Here is a 25,781-nt window from a genome sequence, read left to right on the forward strand (position 1 = left end):
CACTCTTTGACAAAGTATCTCTCAATTTCCTGAACCCTACTGGAAGAGTCCCTCGTGACAGTGGTGGGGGGAGCATGCAGCAAGATGAATGAACAACCACATCATAGTCCCAAAAATCATAGGATAGGCGATTAAAAACAAAACAAATACATGAAATAATGGTAGCCAGAGTTCTACACCATATTTTAAGACAAGGAGGGCACTTGGTGGGTATCACCACTTTCTATATAACATGTGGCTAATTTTTAATATATATATATATATATATATATATATATATATATATATATATATATATATATATATATTAATTCAAATTTAAAGATGTGTCACAACTTAATGTGATATGTGTTTAGACCATGAACATTTAAAAAGGATTGCTTATGTTGGTTTGCTACAAGTGCTCTGTAAAAATGGAGGAATCACAGTGTTAACTCATGGTGAGTGCATGCACGGTCCATCCATACAGATATGCTGTATTTTCATGAGCTCTAAAATGTACAAAAATATTAGCAAACATTGTATAAATTATATTCTGATTCTTTATTGGATAAATGTGGTTTAACAGCCATTTGAATTTCAGGAAGGGCAATAAACAGAATTAATTAATGTGTAAAACTTTTATCCAAACATTATATATATAAATCTACACAGCAACTTTATTCCTTAAAACATTCAGTAAGTGATGACATTTACTGCTTAATTCATGTGCACACAAATTGAATTCCATCAACAACAAAAAACTAAAAAAAAAAAAAAAAAAAACTCGAAAAGTGCTTGCATGGGGGTAATGTGATTTGCAGTGACAGAATGTGTAGCCTACTCCAAGTGAAAAATATGGGGACCTATCAATAATTTAATATAATGAAATATTCTCATTTAAGGTACAAACAACATTTTCTAACACAAAGTAATTTCTGCTATTACCCTAGGGACAGGTAAGGCCTCTCAATTTATTCATTCATTCATTTACTCTCCACACAACTGGGAGCAGTTCAAGTCCTTTAGCTCAAGATCTTCTACTCCCTGAAGTAGGCAAGTTAGAGGGCTTATGATAGCAGTCAGACGGTGTGGGGTTTGGGCTTGCATTCATTCCCGTTGGAATATAATACATGCTTTCCAGGTAGCCCTGATCCAGAGGTGGCTGGTTTTGCAGCTCAGACTTTGGCACCTGGCCTCCTGGAGTTCCGTAACCCATGCTGTTTTGATGAAGCGTTGTGGGGACCGGGGGCTCAGGATTTCGAGGAGGGTGAGTAGCTTGGGGATGAGTTGGGACAGGGTAAGGGAGGTACTGAGGGGCATACATACTTGGCCCATGCAGGGAGGAGTATGGGGCCGCAGGAGGGGGATACAGGCCAGAGTGTGACAGAGCCTGCTGTGGGATTAGCACCTCCACGTACTGGCCAGTCTCTGGGTCAAACAGCATCTTTCTAAGGGGCTGCATAGGCACCTCAATGTAAAAATACTTCCCTGTGTCAGGGTCTAGAAGAACACGGCGAGGGCCTCCTTGTCCATACCCAAGTCCCCCAGCACTGTCTGGGTACATGACATTACCACCCCCTGTCCCATCGCTCCCATACTCTGGGCCATAAGAGGAGGCCAGGTCTTGTGGACTGCACAGGTATTGGGGTCTAGACTCCATGGGGGGCATGCTGGATGGATGAAGATGGTCACTGTATGGCCCACTACTGGCACCTGGTGGCTGCTGCTGCTGCTGTGTGGGATGATGGGCTGGACGCCGGTCCCCATGCTGACCAGGAGGAGGTTGCCGTTCCTCCCCACACGGCTGCAGCAGTGGCCCAGGGCAGGCAGGCGGGGGGTGGAGTGGCTGGAACATGGCTGGGGGCTGGGTAGGGTTCAGCATAGGAGCTTTAGGTGAGCCTGGTTTGTAGGTCAGAGGTTGACCGTCAGGTCTGCACTGATGAGGACGGACCTGGGCTTGAGGTGGGACCCCGGGGTAGGGCAGGGACTGTCCTGGAGAGTGAGGGGCCATGGGAGGAGTGCGAGTGTGTGGGCTGAGACGAGGGTGGCCAGGATGGGAGGAACATGTTGAGCTGCAAGAGCATGGAGGAGGCCTGGAATTTGGATGGTACCTGTTTGCTCTTCTTGAAGCTAAGTCTGGCAGGAGGTATGGGCTGAAACTCTCCCGGTCATCATAGCTCGGAGGGTCATCTGAAGCATAGAAACGGAGATCCTCTCTCTGAGCCTGATTGCCAGGTGATTTCACAGCTAGCTGCTGTGTGTAGCTGGGGGCTTGTGCCATCAGTGGCTCCACTGTTTGGACAGAACCACTGGTGCTGGCTGGCATCACCTGCTCCTGAGGGCCTGGCATATTGGATGCCCCGGAGTATGGTTTGTACAAGATTATGGGTTGTCCTGGGACTCTTGATGTGGCAACTGTTGGCATCTGTGTTTTACTGGCTTGAGATGTGGTTACTTCATGGATCTGCTTGTCATTCAAATATTCATCTGTGGCTGTTTTCTGAGTCAAGCTGGATACTGCTGCCATTTTGTTTGGGGGAGGCCTGTAGCTTGAGCGAGCTGATACTGCTAATTTATTTGTGTGGACTGGTGGCGCTGGCTTTGTCATTGTCTCACCAAGAGCAACTGCTTCAAACTTTCTTTCTTCTGTGCCCTGATTTCTATCCACTGCAGGTTGTTGTTTGTCTCCTTTTGTTTTTTCATTTGATATCGACCTTATTTCTATCAAGGGCTGCTTGCAGCTTGGTTTTGTAGGAAGCACTGGTTTAGGCCTGTCATATGATATGGATCTAACCTGTATAGGAAGCTCTATCTCTTTTGATTTCTTTTGCAATGCAGGTACATTCGCTTCCCCACATGCAGGCTTCACTTCTGTAACAAGCTGGCTTTTGCTTGTTGCCACTGGGGAAGCTGTTTCTTTGCTGATGCTGACAACCTCTGGAACTACTAAGTCAGTCAGTCCCTGTACTTTTCTAGAAAGTGATGGCTGATTTTCCTCAAACGTTACTTTAGGAACGTTCTTGTCCTGCTCTTGTGGCTTTGGGGAGGTACCATGCTTGGACACAGTCTTATCAGCACTGAGCACAAGCCTTGGAGACGAGGCAGCAGAATTTCGGGCTGAGTCTACCTCCTTTCTGGGTGTCTCTCCTAGAGTGTCATCCATGCAGGACGTCTGCAGTGGCACCTCAATCCTGTTAATGTGTTTACGAGGATTGCTACTAGCTTCACTGACAACGTCACAAACCCCAATGTCAGCTTGCATCCCCTTTTCCTTGAGTATCATAGATACAGAGTGGCTGCTGCTTGTGGCTGCTAAACGCGGGGAAGGTGGGGCGTCTGGATTTGGAATGCCTTTTGATGAGCCATCTGGCTGAAATAACATTTTTGACACTTTACTAGGGATTTGAGGTGAACTGCTCGGTTTTGGGTGTCGACCAGTCTCATTTGAGACTTTCTCTACTTGACTGGATGCAGCTAAAACAGTGTTGGTGCCCATTCTTGGGGCAACAGGGTCTTGTTCTTTGCTTGGCAAGGCTGAAGTCAGTTTGTTGGCTTGAGTTGCCTTTGGGGGGATGTGGGGGGAACCTGTCTGTGCCTTCATATCTGTGGAGTCCACAGCTGTCTTTGAGGTGTCTGCAGGCTTGTCACTTTCTTGAGAGGGTTCTTTGTTTTCCTTCCTGCTGATAGCTTTGCATTGAATCTGCATTGGGGCAGGTTTCACTGGTACTGTTTCCTCCTGAGACTGGGGCTCACTCTCTTGTGGTGATTCAGCAGGGGCTGCAGCTTTAAAAGAAAGGTTATATGTATTTTTAACAAGTCTTCTCACATCCCTCACTTTATGCATGGGTTTCTTTATTTTATTTGTGTCACATTCATCTTCTGTCGGCTCTGTCTCTGCCTCTAATTCGGGTTCCTCCTGTTTCTCTTCCAGAACTTTTTCCTGGCTGTCACCAGCTTTTCTCTCCAGAGTAGGAGACAAAGAAACTTTCACAGAGGACTGTTTTTTTCTCTCCTTGGGCGTACAGGGCTTTAGCATTATTTCTGGCGTTTTGGACATGAACATGCTCCTGCCACTGTGTTGTTTATGATTTTCCGGTCTCGCACGGCGTTCCTGGTCCCTGTTTATCATTCCACTCGGCATGCCCAGGGCTCGGGTGGCAGTTGTGCCTGTATTCCCGACACTGACATTCGCTGAGTCACTGCTGTGCTTGCCTCCAAGATTACCGTTAGCCGCCTGCTGTCCACCATACTCTGGCTTCCGTTTCTCCATGTTTCTGCCCTCTGTAGTGGCATCTAGAGGACTTCCTTTCCTAACTGTTTTTTTGTCCTGTGGTTCAGGCCTCGTTGAAATATCCTGAGGAAGAGGAGGAAGGGTGTAACGCAGCGGCTTTGGAGGCACTTTGGGCGCAAAACCTCTTTGCTGTTTAGCCACTTGAGGTGGACTCTGCTCTTCCCTGTCTGGTGGCTTCACAGGTGGCAGACTGTTGTCTGAAATTTGGCTGGACCCATCATTGTCAGGTTTAGAGTCCTCTCTTTCAGGAGGTGGGGTTGTACTCTCAAAGGGCTTGCTAATGTCTTCAGATGGACTTAAATCCTCTTTATCGTGTGTAGTTTGGTTGCTCAAACTCTGCATTTTCTTAGACAGTACATTCTTAAGAAGACATGAGGCAATTTTCGTTTTGCTTGATGTCTCATCCAGGGACAAGGACTTATGCATCTTCTGTTTTCGGTCCGGCTGATCTGTCTCAGGGTCATCTGTTGTCATATCCTCCTCAATGGTCACTGGTGTACTGTGCTGCCGCACAAAGGTATCCTTAGAAAGTCTCTCCATAGAAGGAGAATCCAAAGCACACTCCATGTTTTCCTTGGTCGTTGGTTCATTGTTGTCACGTCTCTTGAGCTGAATTTGCCTTTTCGGAACTGTTCTTTTGCCTTTCCTTGCCTCCTCTTTGCTCTCTAAAGCCACATCTACACACTCAAAACTTCCCAGCTCAAAGCGCCTCGAGGGATCCAAGGCACCCAGTGGTGGCACATATGAAGGCTGATGTGAGACATCGTCACCTTCACCTTGACCTGAGCCACGCAGGTCTGCATAGGATAGCCATGCTGTTGCACCAGGGCTCTCCTGAGTGGAGGGCTGTGAGGCGTTTGTAGACGACCTGTGGCTGGAGTTATACATGTCCAGGTAATCCACCTGAGGGCTTGAGAGGCTACTGAAAGCCACGTCTGTCAGCCACTTCACCTCACTGTCAGCCTCATCAAACTCACTCCCCATGCTGGAGGTCTCACTAGTGTGATCTGTGGAGAAGCGGCCAGGCCCAGTGTTATTGCTCCGGGGGACTGGTTTTAGCCTCCTGGCACCAGCCTTGTTTTCTTGCTGCAAGGTCTGAGCTCTGATCTTACTCTGTTGCTGTCGAGTTGCGAGGAGCCACTCTGAATAACCGCGAGAAGGAATTCCTAGCTTTGGATCTCTGCTTGTGGGAGCTGTGCTGTAGCTGGCAGGCCCCTTTCTATTCCTGGCACTGAATGACAGCTCAACCTGTTCTCCTCTGTAACCCGCCTCTCTGCTCCTCCCCTCCCCCTGAACTGACGCCTTACCCTCCTCACCCTCTCTGTTTCTACCCTCCTCCCTGTCCTGCCATGGCCAGCAGTCATATTCTCCACTGCCGTCACCACGGCTGACAGTGGGGCTTTCCCTGCATGTCAATCCCCTGTGGCGTGCCTTCACACCTACCGATTGTCTTTCAAATGCTTCTGGGTTCCGTCTTTCATTTTCCTCCCAGCAACTATGTTGATCCACTTTAGAGGCAATTTCAGAATGGGACCAAGCTATTGAGTTTGAGGGGTTCTCACAATGTATTGATTCAGATTTCATTTCTATCATTTTGTCAGTGTCTACTTGCCTTGGTGTTGGATATTTTCTTAAGGATTCAGGTGAGGGATCAGGCAGGTTGATCGGACTGTACTGATGGGTTGGAGATGCAACTGTGTTTGAATGAGGATCCAGCCCACACATTTCCTGTTCTTGTAACTCATCCTGTAACTCACGTTCAAATAAAGGGCTTGTGCTTTTGCTTTTGAAAGAGAGAGGAGACACTTGTTGTCCTTTGCCGTGAATCTCAGTGGAGGGGCTAGCTCCACTTTTTGCACTAATTGGTGAAAGATGATGTCCTTCAGATATTGGTGAAGTGGCAGCTGGTGAAACCCCAACATATCTTTCTTCAGGTGAGCTCGATAACCCTCGTTGCCCAGGTGAGTATGTTCGAATAGGTGAATAATTAGTTGCAGCAACATCAGGTGATAGAGTTCTATTCTGTACATCTGGTGAGGATGCTGTGTCTTTCACTGCAGATGGGGAGCTTGGGGACCACAGTTCAAGAGAACATTCTGAAACACAACGCTCTGGCTCAGGGGTGACATTGTTTAGTTCAGGGGAGGAGCAGATGTCCTTCAACTCTGAGAACGGGGTCGTATTTCTGGTCTCAGCCAACAGACTTGAGCTTTCAGGGCTTCTGACAGATAGACGGTCTGGTGATTGTGCCATATGCTTCATCTCATTTGGTAAAACACTACAAGTTATGCCTCTAATTTCAGGTGACTCTGTCATGACCCTATCTGATGACACAACACTGTGTGTCAAACCTGTTTCCTGAGGTGATGTTGTTGTACTTCTGTAAGGCGATGGAGTTCTATTTATAAGTTCAGGTGATAGGTTTCTCCTGTTTGTCTGTGTGGTAGTGCTCATCTCAGGGGTCAGGGTAGTTCTTCTTGAATCCAGTGGGGATGCTGCATGGCCAGAATGGGGTGAGCTGGACATGGCTCTAGTTTCAGCAAAGTAGCTCATTCTCACATCTTCAGAGGGAGAGGGCGTTGCTCTAGGTTCATCTGAGTAAGTCACCCGTATTTCAGGTGAAACACAGGTTCGATTAAACATTGGTGATGGGGATTTTAAAACAAATTCAGGTGTTATTATTGTGGGTTCAGGAGACTGGTTGATTTTAGTAGGTTCGGGGGTAGATAATATATTGATGGTTTTGGGAGAAATTGAAATTAATATCGGTTCAGGTGTAATAGACACCACTATGGACTCAGATGGGTTAGGGCTTACTAAATGGTCAGGCAAAGTTGTAATAACTTTAGGCTCTGGTGTAGTGGTAATCACAATAGGCTCTGGTGAAAAAGTGATGGGCTCAGTTGAAACAGCTCTTTCTGTGGATTCAGGTAAAGTATCCGTTTCTCTGGGCTCAGGTGAATTTGCCTCAGATACGAGCCCAGATAAATCACTGTCTGTTATGGGCTCAGCTGAACTGGCTACAGAAGAGTCAGATGAACAACTAAATGTTGTGGGTTCTGGTGAAGAAAAATATGCTACTGTTTCAGGCTTTGGTGAATCAGAAATGATAGAGTGTTCAAGTGAAGCGAAATTAGCAATGTTTACAGGTTCTTGTGAATGAAATATTTCTGTTGGTTCCGGTGAATTGGAGTTAGTTGCGAATTCAGATTCTTGTGAATGAAATATTTCTGTTGGTTCAGGTGAATTGAAGTTAGCTGTGAATTTAGATTCTGGTAAATTAGCAACTTCTATGAGTTCAGGTGAAGGGAAGTTAGCTGCTAATTCAAGTTCTGGTGAATTAGCAATATCTATGGGTTCAGAGGAAGTGAAGTTAGCTGCTAGTTCAGGTTCTAGTGAATTAACTATTTCTGTTGGTTCAGATAAAGGGAAATGAACTGCTAATTCAGGTTCTGGCAAATTAACAATTTCTATGGGCTCAGGTGTTGTAAGGTTAGTTGCTAGTTCAGGTTCAGGTAAATTAATTCCTGTGGGTGTAAGTGGTATTCCTGAACTAGTGACTACTGGGGGTTCAGGTGAATAAAATGTAGGTAATAATGTAGGCTCAGGTGACTTAGTGGGTACTGTGGGCTCAGGTGTGGAAAGGTAAGGTAAATCTTCGACCTCGGATGAACTGGTAACTTTGGGCTTGAGTGAACTAGCAACTTCTATATGCTCAGGGGGATTAGTGATTAATATGGACTCTGGTGAGGAAATGTTAGCTATGTCTTTAAGCTCAGGTAAACTGGCAACTGCTGTGGCTTCAGGTGAGGACAACTCAGTCGATACTGTGGACTCAGATGATGATGAGTTAGGTAATACTTTAGATTCAACTACTTCGGACTGAGTTGAAATGGTACCCCTTATGTCATTTGAGGGGATGGTGTGTCCTTTTTCAATATGGTTTACCTCAAACAGTTCCTCGGAGTATGAGGCTGTAATGTTTTGTTCATTCACAAAACTTGCTGTCCAGGCTTCAGAAGAACTGGATTTTCCCTTAGGTTCAGACAAAAAAATTGTGTCCGCTTTACCTTCCTGTATTTTATCAGCAGAGCCTATTGTCTCAAAGAGTAGAGGACTGTCTCTTGATTCAGGTATGATTGAAAATACAGGAATTGGACAAATATTTGTTCTATCAAGTGGAGAGCCTAAATCTCTGAAGTCATCTTGACTTGAGAAACCATTCTCTGTCTCAGAAATATAAGTTGCAGTTGGCTGTGGTTGTATTGAGTTTTTTTCAGGTTTCTCACGTTGAAATGCGTTGATGGGGCTGATCACTCCTGAACTCAAAGGCTCATTAATGGGAGAGGCCTCTGTCAAGGAAAATGAGTTCACTCCTTGACTGTCAGAGGAAACCCCAGTGCTTTGAGGGCTAGAGTCAGATTCCAGATAGTCAGCTTTTTGTAAGGGTTTACTTGTATCCAGACCATCTGATGGAGCTGTCACTGATGCAGATGAATTTAAATCAGTTTCGAGGGTGCAGGGCAGAGCCCCTCTTGACTCGTTGAATTTATCACTCGACTCACTCGACTGCTCTGAGTCGTTGGCTGTGTGATAAGATCCTGATGAATCAGTGGTGTCGTCCACAGGTGTCACTTCATCCACCTCCCTTTTGAAAATTGCCTTCGATGCCGGGCTACTAGAGAGGGAAAGTGCTTCACCGTCGTCACCAAAGATGTCACAGAGGCAGGTAGTCTCAGAAATAACGCTACGTTGACTCGGGATTCTGGTGATATCAAAGATCTCCACACGATTCGGCCGATCCCTATTTTGCAGATTGAAGGTGCGAGGAGCACTGCTGAGGAATGAGTAGCTGTCCCCCTCTAGGACCCAGCTTTCCATTGCTTCTCGACAGACCCCAGTGTCACAGGATGCAGTGCTGCAGTGTGTAGAGGGGCCAGTATGGCAAATCAGAAGTACACGCTGCCTGATCTAGTGAGGGGTGTTGCTGAAATCTCTGAACATCTCCTGTAAAATTAATCATGTTGTCAGACATTCAGGTGTCAGGCATTAAATTCGTAAAAACAAATGAAAAAGTAAATTACAACTCTGTGTAGCCACACAATCTATGGTAAAACACACACAAATAGCAAATTGGGAGAAAAGTGAACATAACATTATGTCTTACTGATGAATACATCTAGTACTGAACAAACTGAAACTTTTAAAAATGCATGTGTCCAAAAAAACACATGCCATCAAAACGTTCCATCTTCCGTGTAAGATAAAGGCATGAAATGTGGGCTCAAATTGTTTTACCCATTGTTTCATTTTCTTCTACATCCTTCTCAACTTTAAATACCCATACACATCTTTCTTTATCAAAAATGCGAATAGTTCCCTAACCTAAAAACTCGTGGTCACGTTGAGTCAAATCAAAACACTAAATTGCTTGTATCTCATTTGCTTGAATTCGTTGAAATCAGAATTACTTCACACCATTTTCAGATATCCATTACACAATTCGAGCATATAACAAAATACTCTAAATATCAAGCTTGATTACCAAGCTTAAGGTGACATATTGTGAGCATATAACACAGCAAAAATGCAATAAAAAGAACAAATACCTGCTCATTGCCCTTGCATTCTCTCGGACTGAGTTGAATGGAAGAGCAAACTCTCCCACATGAGTGCGTTTAGAGAGAGCAGAGGTGTACTGAACTGAACTGAACTTTACCTCTAGCCGATAGTCCTCCCAAAGGAGTCCTGTGTCTTCAGTCCCTCACTGACCCCTCATTCTAGCCAGTGTCGACCTCCAGCAGAGTCCAGCACTTCTGCAGAGTATCCACCGACCACAGAGTCAGTCTGGCCGCATTTGGCCCTTTGAAAGACATATTGACACCACATTATAAAAAGATACAACATCATTAAAAGATGAGAGATTAGAAAAGAGGAAAGGAGGGCACACCAGCCCCGCCCTTTAAGTCTCTGCAAGAAAAGGACTTAATAAATCTGACCTGGATTTTTTTATGACTGAAGTTTGGCAGAAGCTGCCCAGTCTGCGCCTAGTAGGAGCATAGGGTTATAGCTTGCAGCAGGTGCAAGTCCAGCCAGAAAGGAGCATACCATAGGAATCTGACACGCTCTGCCAACAGTCACAGGGCCCTCCTAAATATAGACCAATGCTATCAAGGGAACAAACTCAATCGTGTGTTTGAAGGCGCAAGGGACACAAAATGTCAAGTTCACTGTAGTAGGGTAGATAACATGATGAACATCACCAACTTGGTGATTATGTCATACTAATTAAAGTTAATTGAAGTTTCCTGGAAATTCCTGGAGTGCTTGAAATCCGCCCAAATGTACATTTATTGACAGCAATATGAAAGCACTCAGTCTCAAAAGACAGCACACGGCTTTTAGAGAAACTTAGCAAGTAGAACAGTGACAGAAATATTAAGCTTTCAAAGGCTCCAAATGCCTTTTACATTATTTCGTATGGATTCACATTGTAAATATATTAACTGTACAGGGTTTTGCCTAACATTTTATCCTCTTTCTAATTTTAGTTTGTTAAAGCCTTACACTATATGAACAGGCGCTATATCACTCATGGGGAAAGAATTTCAGGCACCTTTGTAATGAAGGGGCTTTAGCATGCGACTCTACAGCAGATAAAGCTGACTGTCTCCAACCCAAAACTCCAGTAGATACACCTCCAACACAAAGCTTGCCATCTCCTCCTACAAAGTCAAATAAAGCTTGGTTCCTAGGTAACTGATAGGACAACTAAGAACTTCTCCCACCCTGATGCTATCTTTGGGATGATAAACCAGGGCACTGTTTCTCTGAGAGTATTTAAAATCCTTTGGTATTTATGACAAACACGAACATATAACTCCACCACTCTCATGTTTCAAATCTTTTTTAACATCCACATGGGGTTTAGATGTGTCTTTTAGGAAGGGTATCGGTTTAAGCATGCATCTACTTTTGGATAAACTGAGCAAGGTCGGACTTGCAAGAACATAAACAAGGGTCAGAAATGAAGAGAAATGGGACGTCTTCCTCTGGCTAGATTGAAGCTATACAAAGGACTATAATCAGCCTGTGTGTGAGAGTCTGGGCCAGTAAGCCACTGCCATTATACAATGTAACGGCATTAAGCCTGCCATACAGAAATACATTCTAATGGGAATCCATTGGAAAAGCCACCTAAGAAGACAAAATGTCTGCACACTAGACATTAAGTAGTAGATAAGTAAGACCTATTCTAAATGTGGAGGACCAAAAGTTTCAGTTTTCCAGATTTGCCAACATGATTTGAAATGTATGTGTCTTATGAAGAAAACATTAATGCAATTTTGATCCTTAATACAGACAGCCTAGCTTTGCTCTCTGTCAAGTGATACATTTGTAGGTTGAAGGCATTCGTCTTAAAACTGGCCTACATGGAACTATGTGTGTGTGTGTAGAAACAGTTAAAGTAGGAGTGAATGTGTGCTTTTTGTTATATTTGACCGGGATAAGCCCAAGAGTAACTGGTAAGAGTCTCACTACTGATTCAACATTTTTTTTTTTAATTAATAAAACTATGCCTCGTCCTGGGTTATAGTTTATATGTCATGCCATCCACATGGTTACAGTAGGCTGATGCCACTAAAATTTTGACAGGAGACAGAAGCGTCATTATGCAACTGTTTCTCCATTGGCAGAGAACTGCAAGCTGTTCTCACTGAAAGCTATGACATCCTGGCACGAGGATACTGATGGATGGAACACATGCTGACACAATCATTTTGATTTACATGCCATGGTTGTGTCACAGGGTTGTGTAATATCTTTACTTCATTGGATCATAAAAACTTTCCAATATCTCTTTACCATAACTCACACAATTAGTCTGATCTTAGCACACAATGCTAAGTAGAATGCACATTCACACAGAACAAAATTGCAATCAGCCAGACTGATGCTAAACCCATAATCTAATCTAAATAGTGATGTTTCCTCTTGACAGATCGTCTGAAGCTCACTAAATCAATAAGGTTTTATATTTTAATATCTGTATCTTGTACAAAATAACTAAGTTTTAGGTTTAAACAAGTCAAAGTCAGATGTCCAAGACTAGCAAATGTGTGTAATTTCTCTTCAAGGAAATATTTTAAAAGGACAGTCTCATATATCTTAAACTTAAACTGTTCACCATGTTGTTAGTCGCTTTGGTTAAAAATGTGTCAGCCAAATGTAATGTAATGTAATGTAATATATCAAACAAAATAACCTCAATTTAAAACCTCATATAACCTCACTTAAAAACACCCTTCATATTTCTGTATGTGACACACACTTTGCTGGTGGTGGTAAATCAACAACAACACAATCAAACACTCAGGAACACAAACTTCTGTCTGCCTGCATGCCCGCCTCAAACTAATCAGAAGAAAAGCCCACTGAAGAAAAACAATCCTGTTCCCAAATCTTGCAGAATGTGTAGCCTACATCCATGAGAGTTTTTTTGTCTAACAGTCCTACCCATTTAGCACTAAAACTGACATTTCTTACTACCAAAGCATGAGTAGCACTGAAGAATAGTTCAGTACCCGATACATTCTAAAGTTCAAAATGTTTTCATTTTCCCTGAAAAATGCAAAAAGCCTTCAAACTAGTCTGAATGTAGACTATTCAAAAGTTTCTATTCCATCTGGTGTGCATTGCATTTTCCATTGCATTTGTTATGATTACAAATTGCACCATTGCACTTGCTACTAATCAAACTAAAGGCTCTTATTCAGTGGGCTTCAAAGGCTTTGACGATAGCTCAGCTTTTATCATTTCTTAAAGTTGTATATGGTAGCCTACATAATGTATATTTCCCCTTGAGAATAACGTATTTCCATAGACTGTAAAAAATACGAGTTATTTAAACTTTTATTTTGATATATTTTTCAGCTTGCTGTCTAGTTCCCTGCTGCCTAGTACTTCCGGATCATGGGAGCCAAAACCTTGTAAACACAGGTATTGAGGACGTGTTCTAGGTAATTGTCAACTGCTTTATTATTAGGTTCACAGTTACTTGGTCGCCATCTACATAAACTCAATATATATATATGAAAGTTTACGACTGATCAGATGGAAAATGGTAATGCTTATTTAATTTCAACCGAAAAAGCGGTCACTCAACGTGATGGCAAGCTAACTTAATGTAGCTAAATAGCTAACAACTTATCTGCGTATACATATTTGGCAGCCTGCCTAACAGCCCAAATGGCCTAAAAACATAATGTTACGTTTCATATATTCAAGAATAAGCATACACAGTATAAACTCAAAGACCGCTCCTTTGAGCTTGGCTCAAAATTAGTGGAATGCTAATTAGTGTCTGTTTTACGTTGGCTAAACAGCTAAGTTAAACAGACTACCTACCACTAGCTCGTTTAAATAACGTTAATTGTAAACGGTCTTGTTTACAGTTTAAAACATTCATTAAAATATGTGTTCTGTGTTGTGTTAAGCGAAAATGATGCAGCAGGAACCAGCAGAAACTGGCCAAGAGGGGGTGGTGGGTCTGGAGGAGCCCAAGAAAATGACCCGTGAAGACTGGAGGAAGAAGAAAGAACTTGAGGAGCAGAGGAAGCTGGGAAATGCCCCAGCCGAAGTGGATGAGGAGGGAAAGTAAGTTGTTACCTCCTTTAGAAGATGCACTGACTGTCCGAGGAGATGTAGTCCATACTGGAATGGCTTATTAATAGTTCTCAACTTAATCTCATCTCTGATTTATTTTTTTCATTTGTCATCTGCATCATCTTTTAGGGACATCAACCCTCACATTCCTCAGTACATTTCATCAGTGCCGTGGTATATCGACCCCTCAAAGCGTCCCACACTCAAGCATCAGAGGCCTCAAGATGAAGAAGAGGAGCAGTTTTCAAACATTGCGGAATGGTACAAGAGAGGAGTGCAGGAGGTTAGTGCCCTTCTTCCAAAATTAGAATAGAAATGCTTTCTTGGAAGCTCTGAGTTGTAACAATGTTGGAGATGGTCTGACAATATGCTTTTATTTTCAATGGCAATGAACAGAAATCAGTCAGCACGAAGTTCCGCAAGGGTGCATGTGAAAACTGTGGAGCCATAACCCACAAGAAGAAGGACTGCTTGGAGGTGGGAACAGCATTCACATATCACATAGCATGCACTTGACATGGGCATAGGGGCAATGATTTCTCCCCAAAGTCTGGACATGTTCTACATAGCTAAGTGTCCATCCAATTATTTAATGTTAAGCTTGAAAAATGGAATGATTAAAGGACAAGGACATTTTATGTTATGTTTTAAGGGGGAAAGATATTTAAACAAACAAACAAAAAAATCAAAGGAAGGGGGTAGATTATCTCTCGATTTACACAGGATAAATGTGACTTTGATTATGATCTTCCTTGTTTTGTTAACCTTGCCCTTGATTTATAACCTTGCCTAACAGTCTTTAGTCATTATTGTTGTTCACGGCCTAAATGTTTTTGCTGAGGTTTAAGATTGTATATTCATCTGTGCTCATAACTATCCTCATTACTCCAATGTTTTTAACGGTATCATAGAGGTCCTTTATCTGTGACCAAAATCCTGACTGATATGTTTAGAGGAAGAGATTCTCAGTGTTCCACTTCAAAACATTATTGGAATGGCAAGGACACTTTACTTTCATTGGCATAAATGGGATTGTGGTGACAGTCTAGAGGCCCACTATACCAGGTAAAACTGTTTCCAATTCATTTGTTATTTGCCTCCATAACAGCGTCCAAGGAAAGTGGGGGCCAAATTCACTGGCACAGGCATGGCTCCAGATGAACACGATCAAATCACACTGTCCCTGGATTATGATGGGAAAAGAGATCGCTGGAATGGCTACGACCCAGACGATCACATGCGCATTGTGGAGGAGTATTCCAAGGTTGACCTGGTGAGTGCTCTGTCCTGCAATGGGCCATCTCCCTCTCATTGTCCTCCTCAGATAAACCTCTGGATCATCCTCACTTCTCCCTTGATTTCTGGTATTTGCTCCCTTGATTTGGTATTTCTGTATTTGCTTTTGTTACATGAGGTATGTGTATTTCATGAAGTTTCTTTTAACAGGCAAAACGCACTCTAAAAGCACAGAGGTTGCAAGAGGAATTGGCATCAGGGAAGCTTGTGGACCAGATGGTAGGTTTTCGCATCAGATGACATTACCATAACAGTATCCTAAAAAGCTCTGTGATGTATTAATCCATTACACTTTGATAATGCAACACTCTTATTGTGTGTGTATATATATATATATATATATATATATATATATATATATCTTGTATTGTATTGGATGTTGGAAGCTTCTCCAACACACATATTGCACACTGCCCTCTCCCCACATACACAGCACACTATCCCATCTCCCCTATCATCCCCCCAACACACACACCAAGACCCCTGGCAGTTGGGTTAGCCCCTTGAGCCGTGGATCTGCCCAAGGTTTCTTCCTTGGTAAAGGAGTTTTTCCTTGACCCTGTTGCTCTTGGGTGCTCCTTGTTGGTGCCCCCTGCCCAATCCCAATCCTCCCCCACCTTTCTTATGCAGCCCTTGCCACTTAATCTACTAAACCCCTCTTCTACTGCACTTTTTTACCCCCATTAATGCACAAATAGGCTGACACCAGACATAATTTCACTGCATTTCTTACTTCCAGTAACTATATGCATGTGACAATAAACTTCCTTGTATCCTTGTATGTGTATATATATATATTTAACTATAAAGGTTGTCAGTGAGAAGACACTCTCAGAAGTGTCTGTACTTCCAGAGCATTAGTTCTATTCTGTGTAATGCTGATCCCCTTCCCATGTCCACGAAGAGGGCATGTTCTTTGCACAGCACTTTGAGGCAGAACTTTAGTATTTGAGTTTATCATGTAAATATGTGAATGCCTACCAGTTTTGTATGGTTCAGTCCATCTTAAATCATACAAGACTTTTTTCTGTCCTGTTTCTTTTTCTATTTAGCATTTTACTGAGCTCAGTTGAGTAGGCTTTTCCAGTCATTTTTTTATTTAAAAGAAAAAGATTCTTATGTTCATACAATGAGTGCAACTCTTAAAAGCTGTGTGTGTGTGTGTGTGTGTGTGTGTGTGTGTGTGTGTGTGTGTGTGTGTTTTTATCTTGACTGATGTGATCTGGGTTGTGGCAGGAGCGGGAGCACGACAGCGAGGATGAAGATGAGGATAAGTACGCAGATGACATCGACATGCCTGGACAGAACTTCGACTCAAAGAGACGCATCACTGTTAGAAATCTGAGAATTCGAGAAGACATTGCTAAGGTACATTGTCAAGGACTCCTGGCTCCTCCCTGCCAATGTTTTTTTGTGTCAGTCTTCCTCAAATGTTCAAACAAACCTACTCAATCTTTATAGAACTGGCAAAAAAAAAACATTTTAATATAAAAACTTATCTGAAATGCAATGACCCAATACACATTAAGCGTATATGTATACCCTGCTCGCAGCGCAGTCCTTCTTCAATTTCCCCTTGGGGATTAATAAAGTATCTATCTATCTATCTATCTATCTATATATTTTCATATTCCTACTTTCAAATGAGCAGGCTAATGAACTGTGCTACTTACTATCTCTCCTTTATAGTACCTCAGAAACTTGGATCCAAACTCGGCCTATTATGACCCCAAGACTCGAGCCATGAGGGAGAACCCGTATGCCAACACAGGGAAGAACCCAGAGGAGTACGTTTGGAGACTATATGGAAGCTCAGTGGCAGATAGTACTCCTGTCCTGTGGGTTTGCATGTTCTGACCATGTGCTTGGTATTGCAGGGTCGGCTATGCTGGGGACAACTTTGCGCGCTACACTGGTGACACCATTAACATGGCCTCAACACAGTGTAAGTGGCCCAGCCTCTTTCTCTTCACTTGGGTTTACTTACTTGAACACTTCAGTGAAATCGCAGGGTTGCAGACAGATTGCAGCCCATACGGATTAAAGTAATATAAATATTTGAAGAATGGACACGTTCAGACTTTATGGCATTGGCCACCGAGTAGGGAGGCAATACTTTCTTTCGCTCTCTCTTTACCATGCTGGTAAATCTGAATGAATTTGACCATAGCCTACCTTGGTGCTCATGGTTTCTATAAAATGAACTGTAAAATGAATGTTTTAAAGCAGGCCGGTCTACTCTACTGACTTTTGTGTGTGCAAGTATCATAGAACTAGCTCAAGCGGCCGATTTACTGGACTTGGTTGTTTTATAATACAATCAAAAATACTTGGCCAGGCTTCTAATGACCTGCCTGCCTTTATTTGTAGCCACACCAGTCCAGTAAAATGGGCCTGTGTCTAATTGGGGCTCTGGCTTTTTTTTTTTTTTTTTGAGGTTTTGCCATATGTGAACTGATAGCTGTCCTGTGTCTTCTCCATCAGTATTTGCCTGGGAGGCTTATGACAAAGGCTCAGAGGTGCACCTGCAGGCAGACCCCACCAAACTGGAGCTGCTGCATCAGTCTTTCAAAGTCAAGAAGGAGGACTTCAAGCAGATGCAGAAGGAGAGCATCCTAGAAAGGGTGAGAAACAATGGCCACACAGAATGACATGCAGACTTTACACATGGATGAGACAGTGTTGATACCAAACTGAGCTTGTGGGGGCACAGCCTGGGGAGATTGTCCAAACCATCTTGTCCAAACCTGATTTCTCAGAAAACACTTGATGATGGTCAAAACTTGATGGTCATCCTTGTCATTGGTTAAAAAGCACATTAACTATACCTAACTCAAAAAGTGAAAGTTCTGTGAATTAATCGACACAATAGATATTTCAAGCACTCATTACTCCTTAAATAGGTAAATATAGACAAAAAATACTATAATACAGTTTTAGACTATGTGCTGCCTGTTTTCTTTTGAACCTTTGAATCTTTTGAACTCACTACCATTCTGTCTGAATTGTATTGTGTTCTAGTATGGTGGTCAAGAGCATTTAGATGCCCCTCCTCGTGAGCTGCTGTTGGCTCAGACAGAGGAGTATGTGGAGTACTCACGTCATGGTGCCGTGATCAAAGGACAGGATAAGGCCATTGCCCGCTCCAAATACGAAGAGGATGTGCTCATCAACAACCACACAGTATGTCTTTCCACCTGCTCTTGGAATAGTAATTCTACAGATGTGCTGCTTCTTCATTATGTAATGTTTGACATTCATCCTAATTGGCACTGAGAATGGGTGATTCTATAACAATTCAATGTGTTCTGTGTAGACATAAGATGAAATGAAACTGTTTTCCTGTTCTCAGTGCATCTGGGGTTCTTACTGGAAAGATGGCATGTGGGGCTTCAAATGCTGCCACTCAATGGTCAAACAGAGTTACTGCACAGGAGATGCAGGCAAGAAAACAATGGTAAGTTTTCAAATGGTCTGCATTCACCTACATGTTGAATTAAAACACACTAGAATATTGCCAGTTTTGATGACATTTTGTGACACTGATGAACAATATTCTGGTTGCACAGAGCACCTCCTGTGTTCCATTTGAAGAAGGGCTGGAAGTTGCTGAGGAAGAGGAGATGCCAAAGACTCTCTTAGAGGTAGGCAACTCTGCTCTTTGCTCCTGTGTCTCATTGCTCATCTGCTTAAACATACTTTAACTCTAGAATGTAATGGATTTCACCAGCTTCACCAAGAAAAAATGAAGGACAAGAAAAAGAAGAAGAAGAAGGACAAGAAGCACAAGAAGAGGGACTCAGACAGCAGCGACGAGGAAGATGAGGCAAAGAAGAGAGAGAAACTCAAGAAGGTATGTTTATTTGGGTCTGATTTATCAAGCCCCTCAGTAAGCCCAGTTGTTGTTTTATTTCGGCATCTCTTTCTTGGAAACGGGAAGATACTGTAACAGCATAATAACAGCCTCATATGTTTCTGAATGGCCGGTTCTTGTGTGTTATTGTGTGTCATTCTAACCAAACCTTGTTCCCCTGTCTTGTCCTCTTCGTCTTGGTGGCCAGGCTTTGCTGGCGGAGGACCAGAGGCAGAAGGAGGTGGCGGAGATCATGCTGCTGGACGAGAGGAAGCGCCCCTACAACAGCCTGAAGGAGGTGCGGGAGCCCACCGAGGAGGAGATGGAGGCCTTCCAAATGAAGCGCCCCCGGGCTGACGACCCCATGGCCTCCTTCCTGTTCCAGTGAGCTCCGCTCTGCTGCCCGGCCACTACTCTTCTCCCTGCACTCCCAGCAGACGGCACAGGGAACGCACCACACTTTTACCGAACTCTGTGCTCCCTGTCGTGGATTGGAAGCCCTTGTAGTGCAACCAGCTGGTCGTCCTTACACAGTTGGCCATCTTTTGCTAGCCTTGCTTGAGCGGAACAACATTTTTGTCAAGCTGAATGGTTATCTAGTGTTTACCAGTGTCTCTCAAGCTCTATCAGTGGTCAACCAACTTGGTATAGATCTGTCGTCTTGTTCAGCCACCTTAGGTCACTTGGGCACTGCAAGAATGGAGCAAAGTCTTGCAAGTGTGAACCCATATAATAATATCTTTTATGTCAGATATAAGGGATTCTTTTCTGCAAGTCTGCAATCCTGTCCAGTTTCCTACCTTGGTTGTTTCTCCATAGCAAGGAGACACTGTACTTTAGTACAGTAAGTACTAAAATCTATACAGTTTTTAATAATTATTTCAAACATGGACATATTGGTGTCGTTTTGTAGAGCTTATGATAAGGTCACTAATTTTGGCATTCACTATTTGTTTTGGTTTCCCATTCATCTCTGACAAATATGAAATTTTACTTTTATTTTAAGGGCTGTCTGCATTTATGTTTATAAATCGATATTGATTTTCCTCCTCAAGACTTGTCTGGTGAAATAAAACTTTTTGCAGAAACGATGTGCGCACGTTTGTTTATTTATCTTTGGGGGCGGGGGGCACTTGCCTCCCAACGCTTTAACACAGCTGTGATGCTTTAATGTGAACTTGAGCGGTAACAAGATGCAGACTTAAGACGCCTGAGAAAATATTTGGTAAGTTGCACTGTATTTTGGGAACTGTGCGTCGCCTTGTAAGCTGTGGCGTTGTATGTTCATTGCCTTAGCTTTGTTAAAAAAAAAAGTGCTTGACATCTGGCGTAGCTCGTTCGACTGAATACAACTAGGGACGTCTTGGAATTGTGTTCTAATGCATTGCTACAACGCCCCGAGATCTGAGAACTTTTAAAACATGTCAGGGCAGAACATTCGAGGGAGAGAGTTGAGTGAGTACACGTGTAGGCTAAGAAATCAATACGATTTCATTAATTTAACACATTAGATATGTGATTAGACAGTGTTTTGTATATGTTGGTAAACTGTTATTCCCCGCCAGGTTGGAACAAATTTGCGATTACATCATGGTGAAAGTATTGCCAGGGAGAGTATTATCGCTGTGGTAAAAAAGATTGAGAGGGTTTGTGTACAGTGTGGTTGAGTAGGGGGAAAGCAATCATGTTCAGCTTAGTGTAGAGAAAGAAATCGCTGCAATCTATTTTCCATAACAATCTCCTGTTAAATTAGCTCATAGCCTTGTCATTATGGATCTACTGACGGGTTTTGGTCGGGATATTCCATGCAGTCCTCGAACATTGAGTAAGTTTTTTTCTTTTTCTTTTTTACAGAAATGAATCGCCCATTTTGCTCTTGCAACCATTACATATTACGTTTCATATGCAACTGGAACTAGGTTATATTATTGACTATTAGTTTTGATTTTGCCATAGTAATCCAACTTAATTACTCAGATGAATTATTAACTGTAGATGACTGCACAACTGGAGATCTTGTCAACCTTGCCTTGAGGTGAAAACAACACTCCTTTCTCTCTCTGTTGCAGTTGGCACCATACTCCGGCTTTGCATAGCTGTGTGCATACTGCCTCCCGTCTCCTCTGACATGCTGTCATACAAGAGAGGACGCAACTTCACCATTCAATCCTCCCAGCTGGTGTGCAGTTATCCAGGCCCCCAGGGGCCTCCAGGTCAACCAGGGGCCTTTGGGCCTCCTGGCGTCATGGGCAGGATGGGCTCTCCAGGAAAGGATGGCCAGGATGGGAAGGATGGGGAGAAGGGAGAGAAGGGGGAGACAGGTATGACTGACTTTACAGCTATGTCATTTCTTTGCAATCATGTTTAAAATGTCTTTCTTTATGCTGCCGTCAGTGGCACTGCTATTTGCTGACATAACTGAAAAGTATTGAAGCAGATTTTGGTTAACCCTTAAAACATCCAGTTAATATATACTAGAGTTTCCTTTTATGAATATCACAAAACACACAAAATAATCAAAATTCAGATACCTGGGTTCTATTAGGATATTTGTGATCTACATAGACCTCAGGAGGTTCTGAAATATCTGAGTCAGTATTGCATTATTGTTGTGTTTGTCTTGTGGTGCAGAGTGTATGCTTCAATTTGTGGAATTCAACAATATATTTCTACCTGAAAATATACTGAGATCACAGTCTCAGTAAGTAGCTAGCTCAATTTTCTCATGAGGATACAGGCTCTGACCAATTTATAGGGTTCCACTCTATGGGTCCTAGTTTGGGGCAAAAGTTCAGAAACAGCATCACCTTGTGATGTTATTTTTTTCAAGATCAATATAGCCTCTGTCAAACATCTCATCGAAAATTTATTTAGGCCAAGAGCATAACATGCAATCCGAAAGAATGATCTTAAGTTTTTACTGCAGGAATAAGTTTGGGGGTTGTCTCAGACAAATATCAAGATTGAAATGTCATCCTTGCATGGCTATTTTTATCCTGGTAAGAAACAGTGAGCTATAAGGTACAGTCTATGCATCCAGAACTCGAGCAGAACCAAGCAGGTGAGTGAAGGCCTGTTTAGCTGAGCACTGGATCGACGGGAGAGACTGGACATACAGCGCCACTTTCTTACCATTTAAACTTATTGCCTGTGGCTAGTACCTCGCCAAAAATCAGTTGGTGTGTGTTACTAAAACCTTTCATAGATAAATAAATCAGGCAATAATGGTTTATGGCTGCATGTAAATGCTTCCAGTCAGAGAAGAATATGTGACCACTTCACGCCTATATCATGCTTTGCCAGAATTTGTTATTTATTGTCAGAGTTTAAGACAACATGCTTTGGCAGAATATCATTTTCGTTTATCGTTTTCACCACCTAACTAGGGCTCTGTAACTGCTTTTTGTTTTTCAATTCTGTCTAGATTGTAACAAATTAGATGTAGTCAGAGCTTGTAAACCTCACTCAAAATGTTTCAGCAGTAGAGTAAACAATTACTCAATGGTGAACTGGAATGGTTCGATGAAAATATCTATGTAAGAAAAGCGAACATAAATAAATAGCATATTTAATTCATTTTATAGTATTTATACATGTGCTGCTTTAAGTACATGGTGAATGAATAGAAACACAACTATTGTAAGCATTATAAGACCTCACAAAGAACAGGAATTTGATGGCCACAAATTATGTCATTATGTGGCTTGGCTGATCCTCCCTACTTGAAACCAGCCAATTCACATAGACAACATACTGTTGTGTCCACCAGTTATATGGCAGCTAATTGAATCGTTGGTGAAAATGTGTCCGGAAATGAGCATGTTGGCACTATTTTTAAAGATGGCCAACCATGCTGACTGGCTATAGCTAACCCTCCAAATCCTGACCCCTGATACAGATGCCCACACACACACTCACACACAAGTATTCTTTCTATCTCTCTCTCACACACACACACAAGTATTCACACAGACACAAACACACACATACTGGTGCGCATGTACACACACACTGGCAGTGCACACAACTTTTTGCAGGCACACACATACATACACTGGCACACATACATATGTACATATGTACACACACACAAATAGATACACACAGTAAATGCACACAGGCAAAGGCATGTACACTGGCAATGCAGTTTGTACAGACACACACAGATATACACATGCACACACACACACACACACACACACACACATACACACATATACACACACACACACACACACACACACACACACACACACACACACACACACACATATACTCGTACATGAGGACATTCAGTTTCTGATTCAAATTACAAGGCAGCAATTGGAATATCTTTTAATCTGGAATGCCCATTTTCCCTATTCTGAATTGTGAGTGACATATTGGGTTGTTTAACTTGTCATGGTATGTCAGTGCATTAAAGGTGAAGTCAGCGATTGCGTAGAAAGTCTTGTTTGTTTATGTTTATATTTATTAGCAGACACTTTTGTCCAAAACAATGTACATTATATTTTAACCAAGGACCAAACAAAACACACCAGAGGTATAGCTCACCCCTCCCTTCAGTATACTCCACTCAGGGTTTGTTTTCGTTTGGGGGCAGGCAAACATTTGTTTGTTTCCAGTTTCCGAAGCCTGAGGTGCCTACAAAAACCGTTCCTCTTTACAGTGTACTCACGGAATGGGCAGCTAGCAGATGGTGGAGAGATGATTGCTGAATGTGACAAAAAATGCTATGGGCTTGAAAACGCATACAGTCACTGACAATAGCTAGCCTTTCATCTGTCCCATAGGGTGTGGGTCAGTTTTCCATGCTAGAGACGCTCGTGACATTTATGTAAAAGTGAATTATTAGGATTTTTCATTACCTGTCAAAATGACCACCAGTAGATCCGTCATACTGTCTGTTGTTTGCGGTATGCTACCTTGCAAATAGAGGGTTAACAATTGTTTTCTGCTTAGAACGGCTAAAAAGGGCCAGGTCCTACAAGTAGTTGAAGTCACTTGCTGTTGTTTGCCTCAGGGTATTTTCTTTGCATAGCAGGTGGCAACACCATGCAGCAGTCATACCATGTACATCTAGTTTATATGTTTGTTTGTGTTCGTTCTTTGAAGGAGATGCTGGTCGACCTGGAAATCCTGGAAAGCCTGGAACCAAAGGCCGTCTGGGGATAGTGGGGAAAGCAGGACCCAGGGGCCTCAAAGGTGTGCGAGGGGCCCTGGGTCTGGCTGGTGTGAGAGGAGGCAAAGGGGACACTGGAGACCCAGGAGAAGCTGGAGCCATGGGAGGGTGCAGCTGTGGATCAAGGGGACGGTCTGCCTTCTCTGTTGCAGTAACAAAGAGTTACCCAAAGGAGCGCTTGCCCATCCGGTTTAACCGCATCCTGATGAATGAAGGGGGCCACTACAATGCCAGCAGCGGCAAGTTTGTATGTGCCATTCCAGGTGTGTATTACTTCACATATGACATCAATTTGGCCAACAAACACTTGGCAATTGGATTAGTACACAATGGTCAATATAAAATCAGGACCTTTGATGCTAACACGGGCAATAACGATGTGGCATCGGCGTCAACAATTTTACGTCTGAAGAAGGATGACCAAGTTTGGCTGCAAATTTTCTACTCAGAACAGAATGGTTTATTTTTTGACCCATACTGGACAGACAGTCTCTTCACGGGATTTCTCATTTACGCTGACCAGGACTTTGATGTGGAGAGCCAAACAGCTGATGAAGGATCCAGATGATGTTGTGAATGGCATACTTTAGGAAATGATCAGTAGAGTGTAATATGCAGTAAATGAAACTTTGCACTGTCAGTGTATCATACAACAACAGATTTGCTTTTTGCTTACTAAAAAGTGTTGTGATTTTAATAGACCTACTTTTTAATAAGTATAATCTTGTTAGGACTGGCAGCATACATTGCTGCATCGTTAAAACACTTGCTAATAGAAGTATTATTTTATGTTGGACTAAATGTCACTGCAGTAATTACATGAAGACATGTCCCCATATTATGTCCAAATTTTAAATAGCATAATCATTCTTTTCACAAATAACACTCTATAAACATGCCTGCTTAGATATTGTGTTTTTCTTGTCTAGTCTTATGCTGTTAATATTTTGAAGCAGCCTAATCATTTTAAACATCCTATTGCAAGTCCAAAAGGCTGTTAGGCCTATTGTATTTTTGGACAAATCACAAAAGCTGTGTCTGAGAAAAAAAGACGGACACAATTAATAATTCTACATACTGGAAACTATATTTCTGCCACATTTGTTGCCACATGGACTCTCTCTCCTCCCACTCCCCTGACTTTGTAAAGTAAAACTCTTAATAGTTGAATACAGTGTGGAATGCTCTGTCCAGTTTGTACCCTAGTGGTAGTTTCAGGAAATTAGGGGTACAAGGATACAAGGAAGTTTATTGTCACATGCATATAGTTACTGGATGTAAGAAATGCAGTGAAATTATGTCTGGTGTCATCCTATTTGTGCATTTATGGGGAGGGGGGGTAAAAAGTGCAATTAAGTGGCAAGGACTGCATAAGAAAGGTGGGGGAGGATTGGGATTGGGGGGCACCAACAAGGAGCACCCAAGAGCAACAGGGGCAAGGAAAAACTCCCTTACTAAGGAAGAATCCTTGGGCAGATCCAGGGCTCAAGAGGCTAACCCAACTGCCAGGG

General features: G+C 42.7%; 3 protein-coding genes across 6 annotated transcripts; 2 read left to right on the forward strand and 1 right to left on the reverse strand.

Moving 5' to 3' along the window:
• Positions 1–539: 539 nt before the first annotated feature.
• Positions 540–10,769, reverse strand: si:ch73-43g23.1 (mucin-17). 2 transcript variants are annotated; one of them, XM_048230887.1, is made up of 3 exons: positions 10,273–10,769; positions 9,993–10,136; positions 540–9,280 (listed from the first exon to the last, which is right to left on the reverse strand). In XM_048230887.1, exon 3 carries the CDS (start codon positions 9,152–9,154, stop codon positions 1,010–1,012), a length of 8,145 nt encoding a protein of 2,714 aa, XP_048086844.1. In that variant the 5' UTR covers positions 9,155–9,280; positions 9,993–10,136; positions 10,273–10,769; the 3' UTR covers positions 540–1,009. The 2 variants fall into 2 exon arrangements, with proteins under 2 accessions (XP_048086844.1, XP_048086845.1); XM_048230888.1 differs by lacking the exons at positions 9,993–10,136; positions 10,273–10,769 and adding an exon at positions 9,883–9,965.
• Positions 10,770–13,197: 2,428 nt separating this feature from the next.
• slu7 (SLU7 homolog, splicing factor) lies at positions 13,198–20,176 on the forward strand. 3 transcript variants are annotated; one of them, XM_048230890.1, is made up of 15 exons: positions 13,198–13,293; positions 13,771–13,930; positions 14,069–14,222; positions 14,336–14,416; positions 15,048–15,212; positions 15,386–15,454; positions 16,472–16,603; positions 16,925–17,022; positions 17,113–17,180; positions 17,720–17,859; positions 18,257–18,418; positions 18,588–18,692; positions 18,805–18,879; positions 18,966–19,088; positions 19,297–20,176. In XM_048230890.1, exons 2-15 carry the CDS (start codon positions 13,776–13,778, stop codon positions 19,474–19,476), a joined length of 1,707 nt encoding a protein of 568 aa, XP_048086847.1. In that variant the 5' UTR covers positions 13,198–13,293; positions 13,771–13,775; the 3' UTR covers positions 19,477–20,176. The 3 variants fall into 3 exon arrangements, with proteins under 3 accessions (XP_048086847.1, XP_048086848.1, XP_048086846.1); XM_048230891.1 differs by having other exon boundaries at positions 13,230–13,273; XM_048230889.1 differs by lacking the exon at positions 13,198–13,293 and adding an exon at positions 13,335–13,397.
• Positions 20,177–20,231: 55 nt separating this feature from the next.
• Positions 20,232–25,178, forward strand: c1qtnf2 (C1q and TNF related 2). Its single transcript, XM_048230892.1, has 4 exons — positions 20,232–20,313; positions 20,842–20,913; positions 21,158–21,409; positions 24,204–25,178. The coding sequence occupies exons 2-4, from the start codon at positions 20,859–20,861 to the stop codon at positions 24,836–24,838; spliced, it is 942 nt and encodes a 313-aa protein (XP_048086849.1). The 5' UTR covers positions 20,232–20,313; positions 20,842–20,858; the 3' UTR covers positions 24,839–25,178.
• The last annotated feature ends 603 nt before the right edge of the window (positions 25,179–25,781 follow it).

Source organism: Alosa alosa, chromosome 21, assembly GCF_017589495.1.
Source record: "Alosa alosa isolate M-15738 ecotype Scorff River chromosome 21, AALO_Geno_1.1, whole genome shotgun sequence".
Lineage (NCBI taxonomy): Eukaryota > Metazoa > Chordata > Actinopteri > Clupeiformes > Clupeidae > Alosa > Alosa alosa.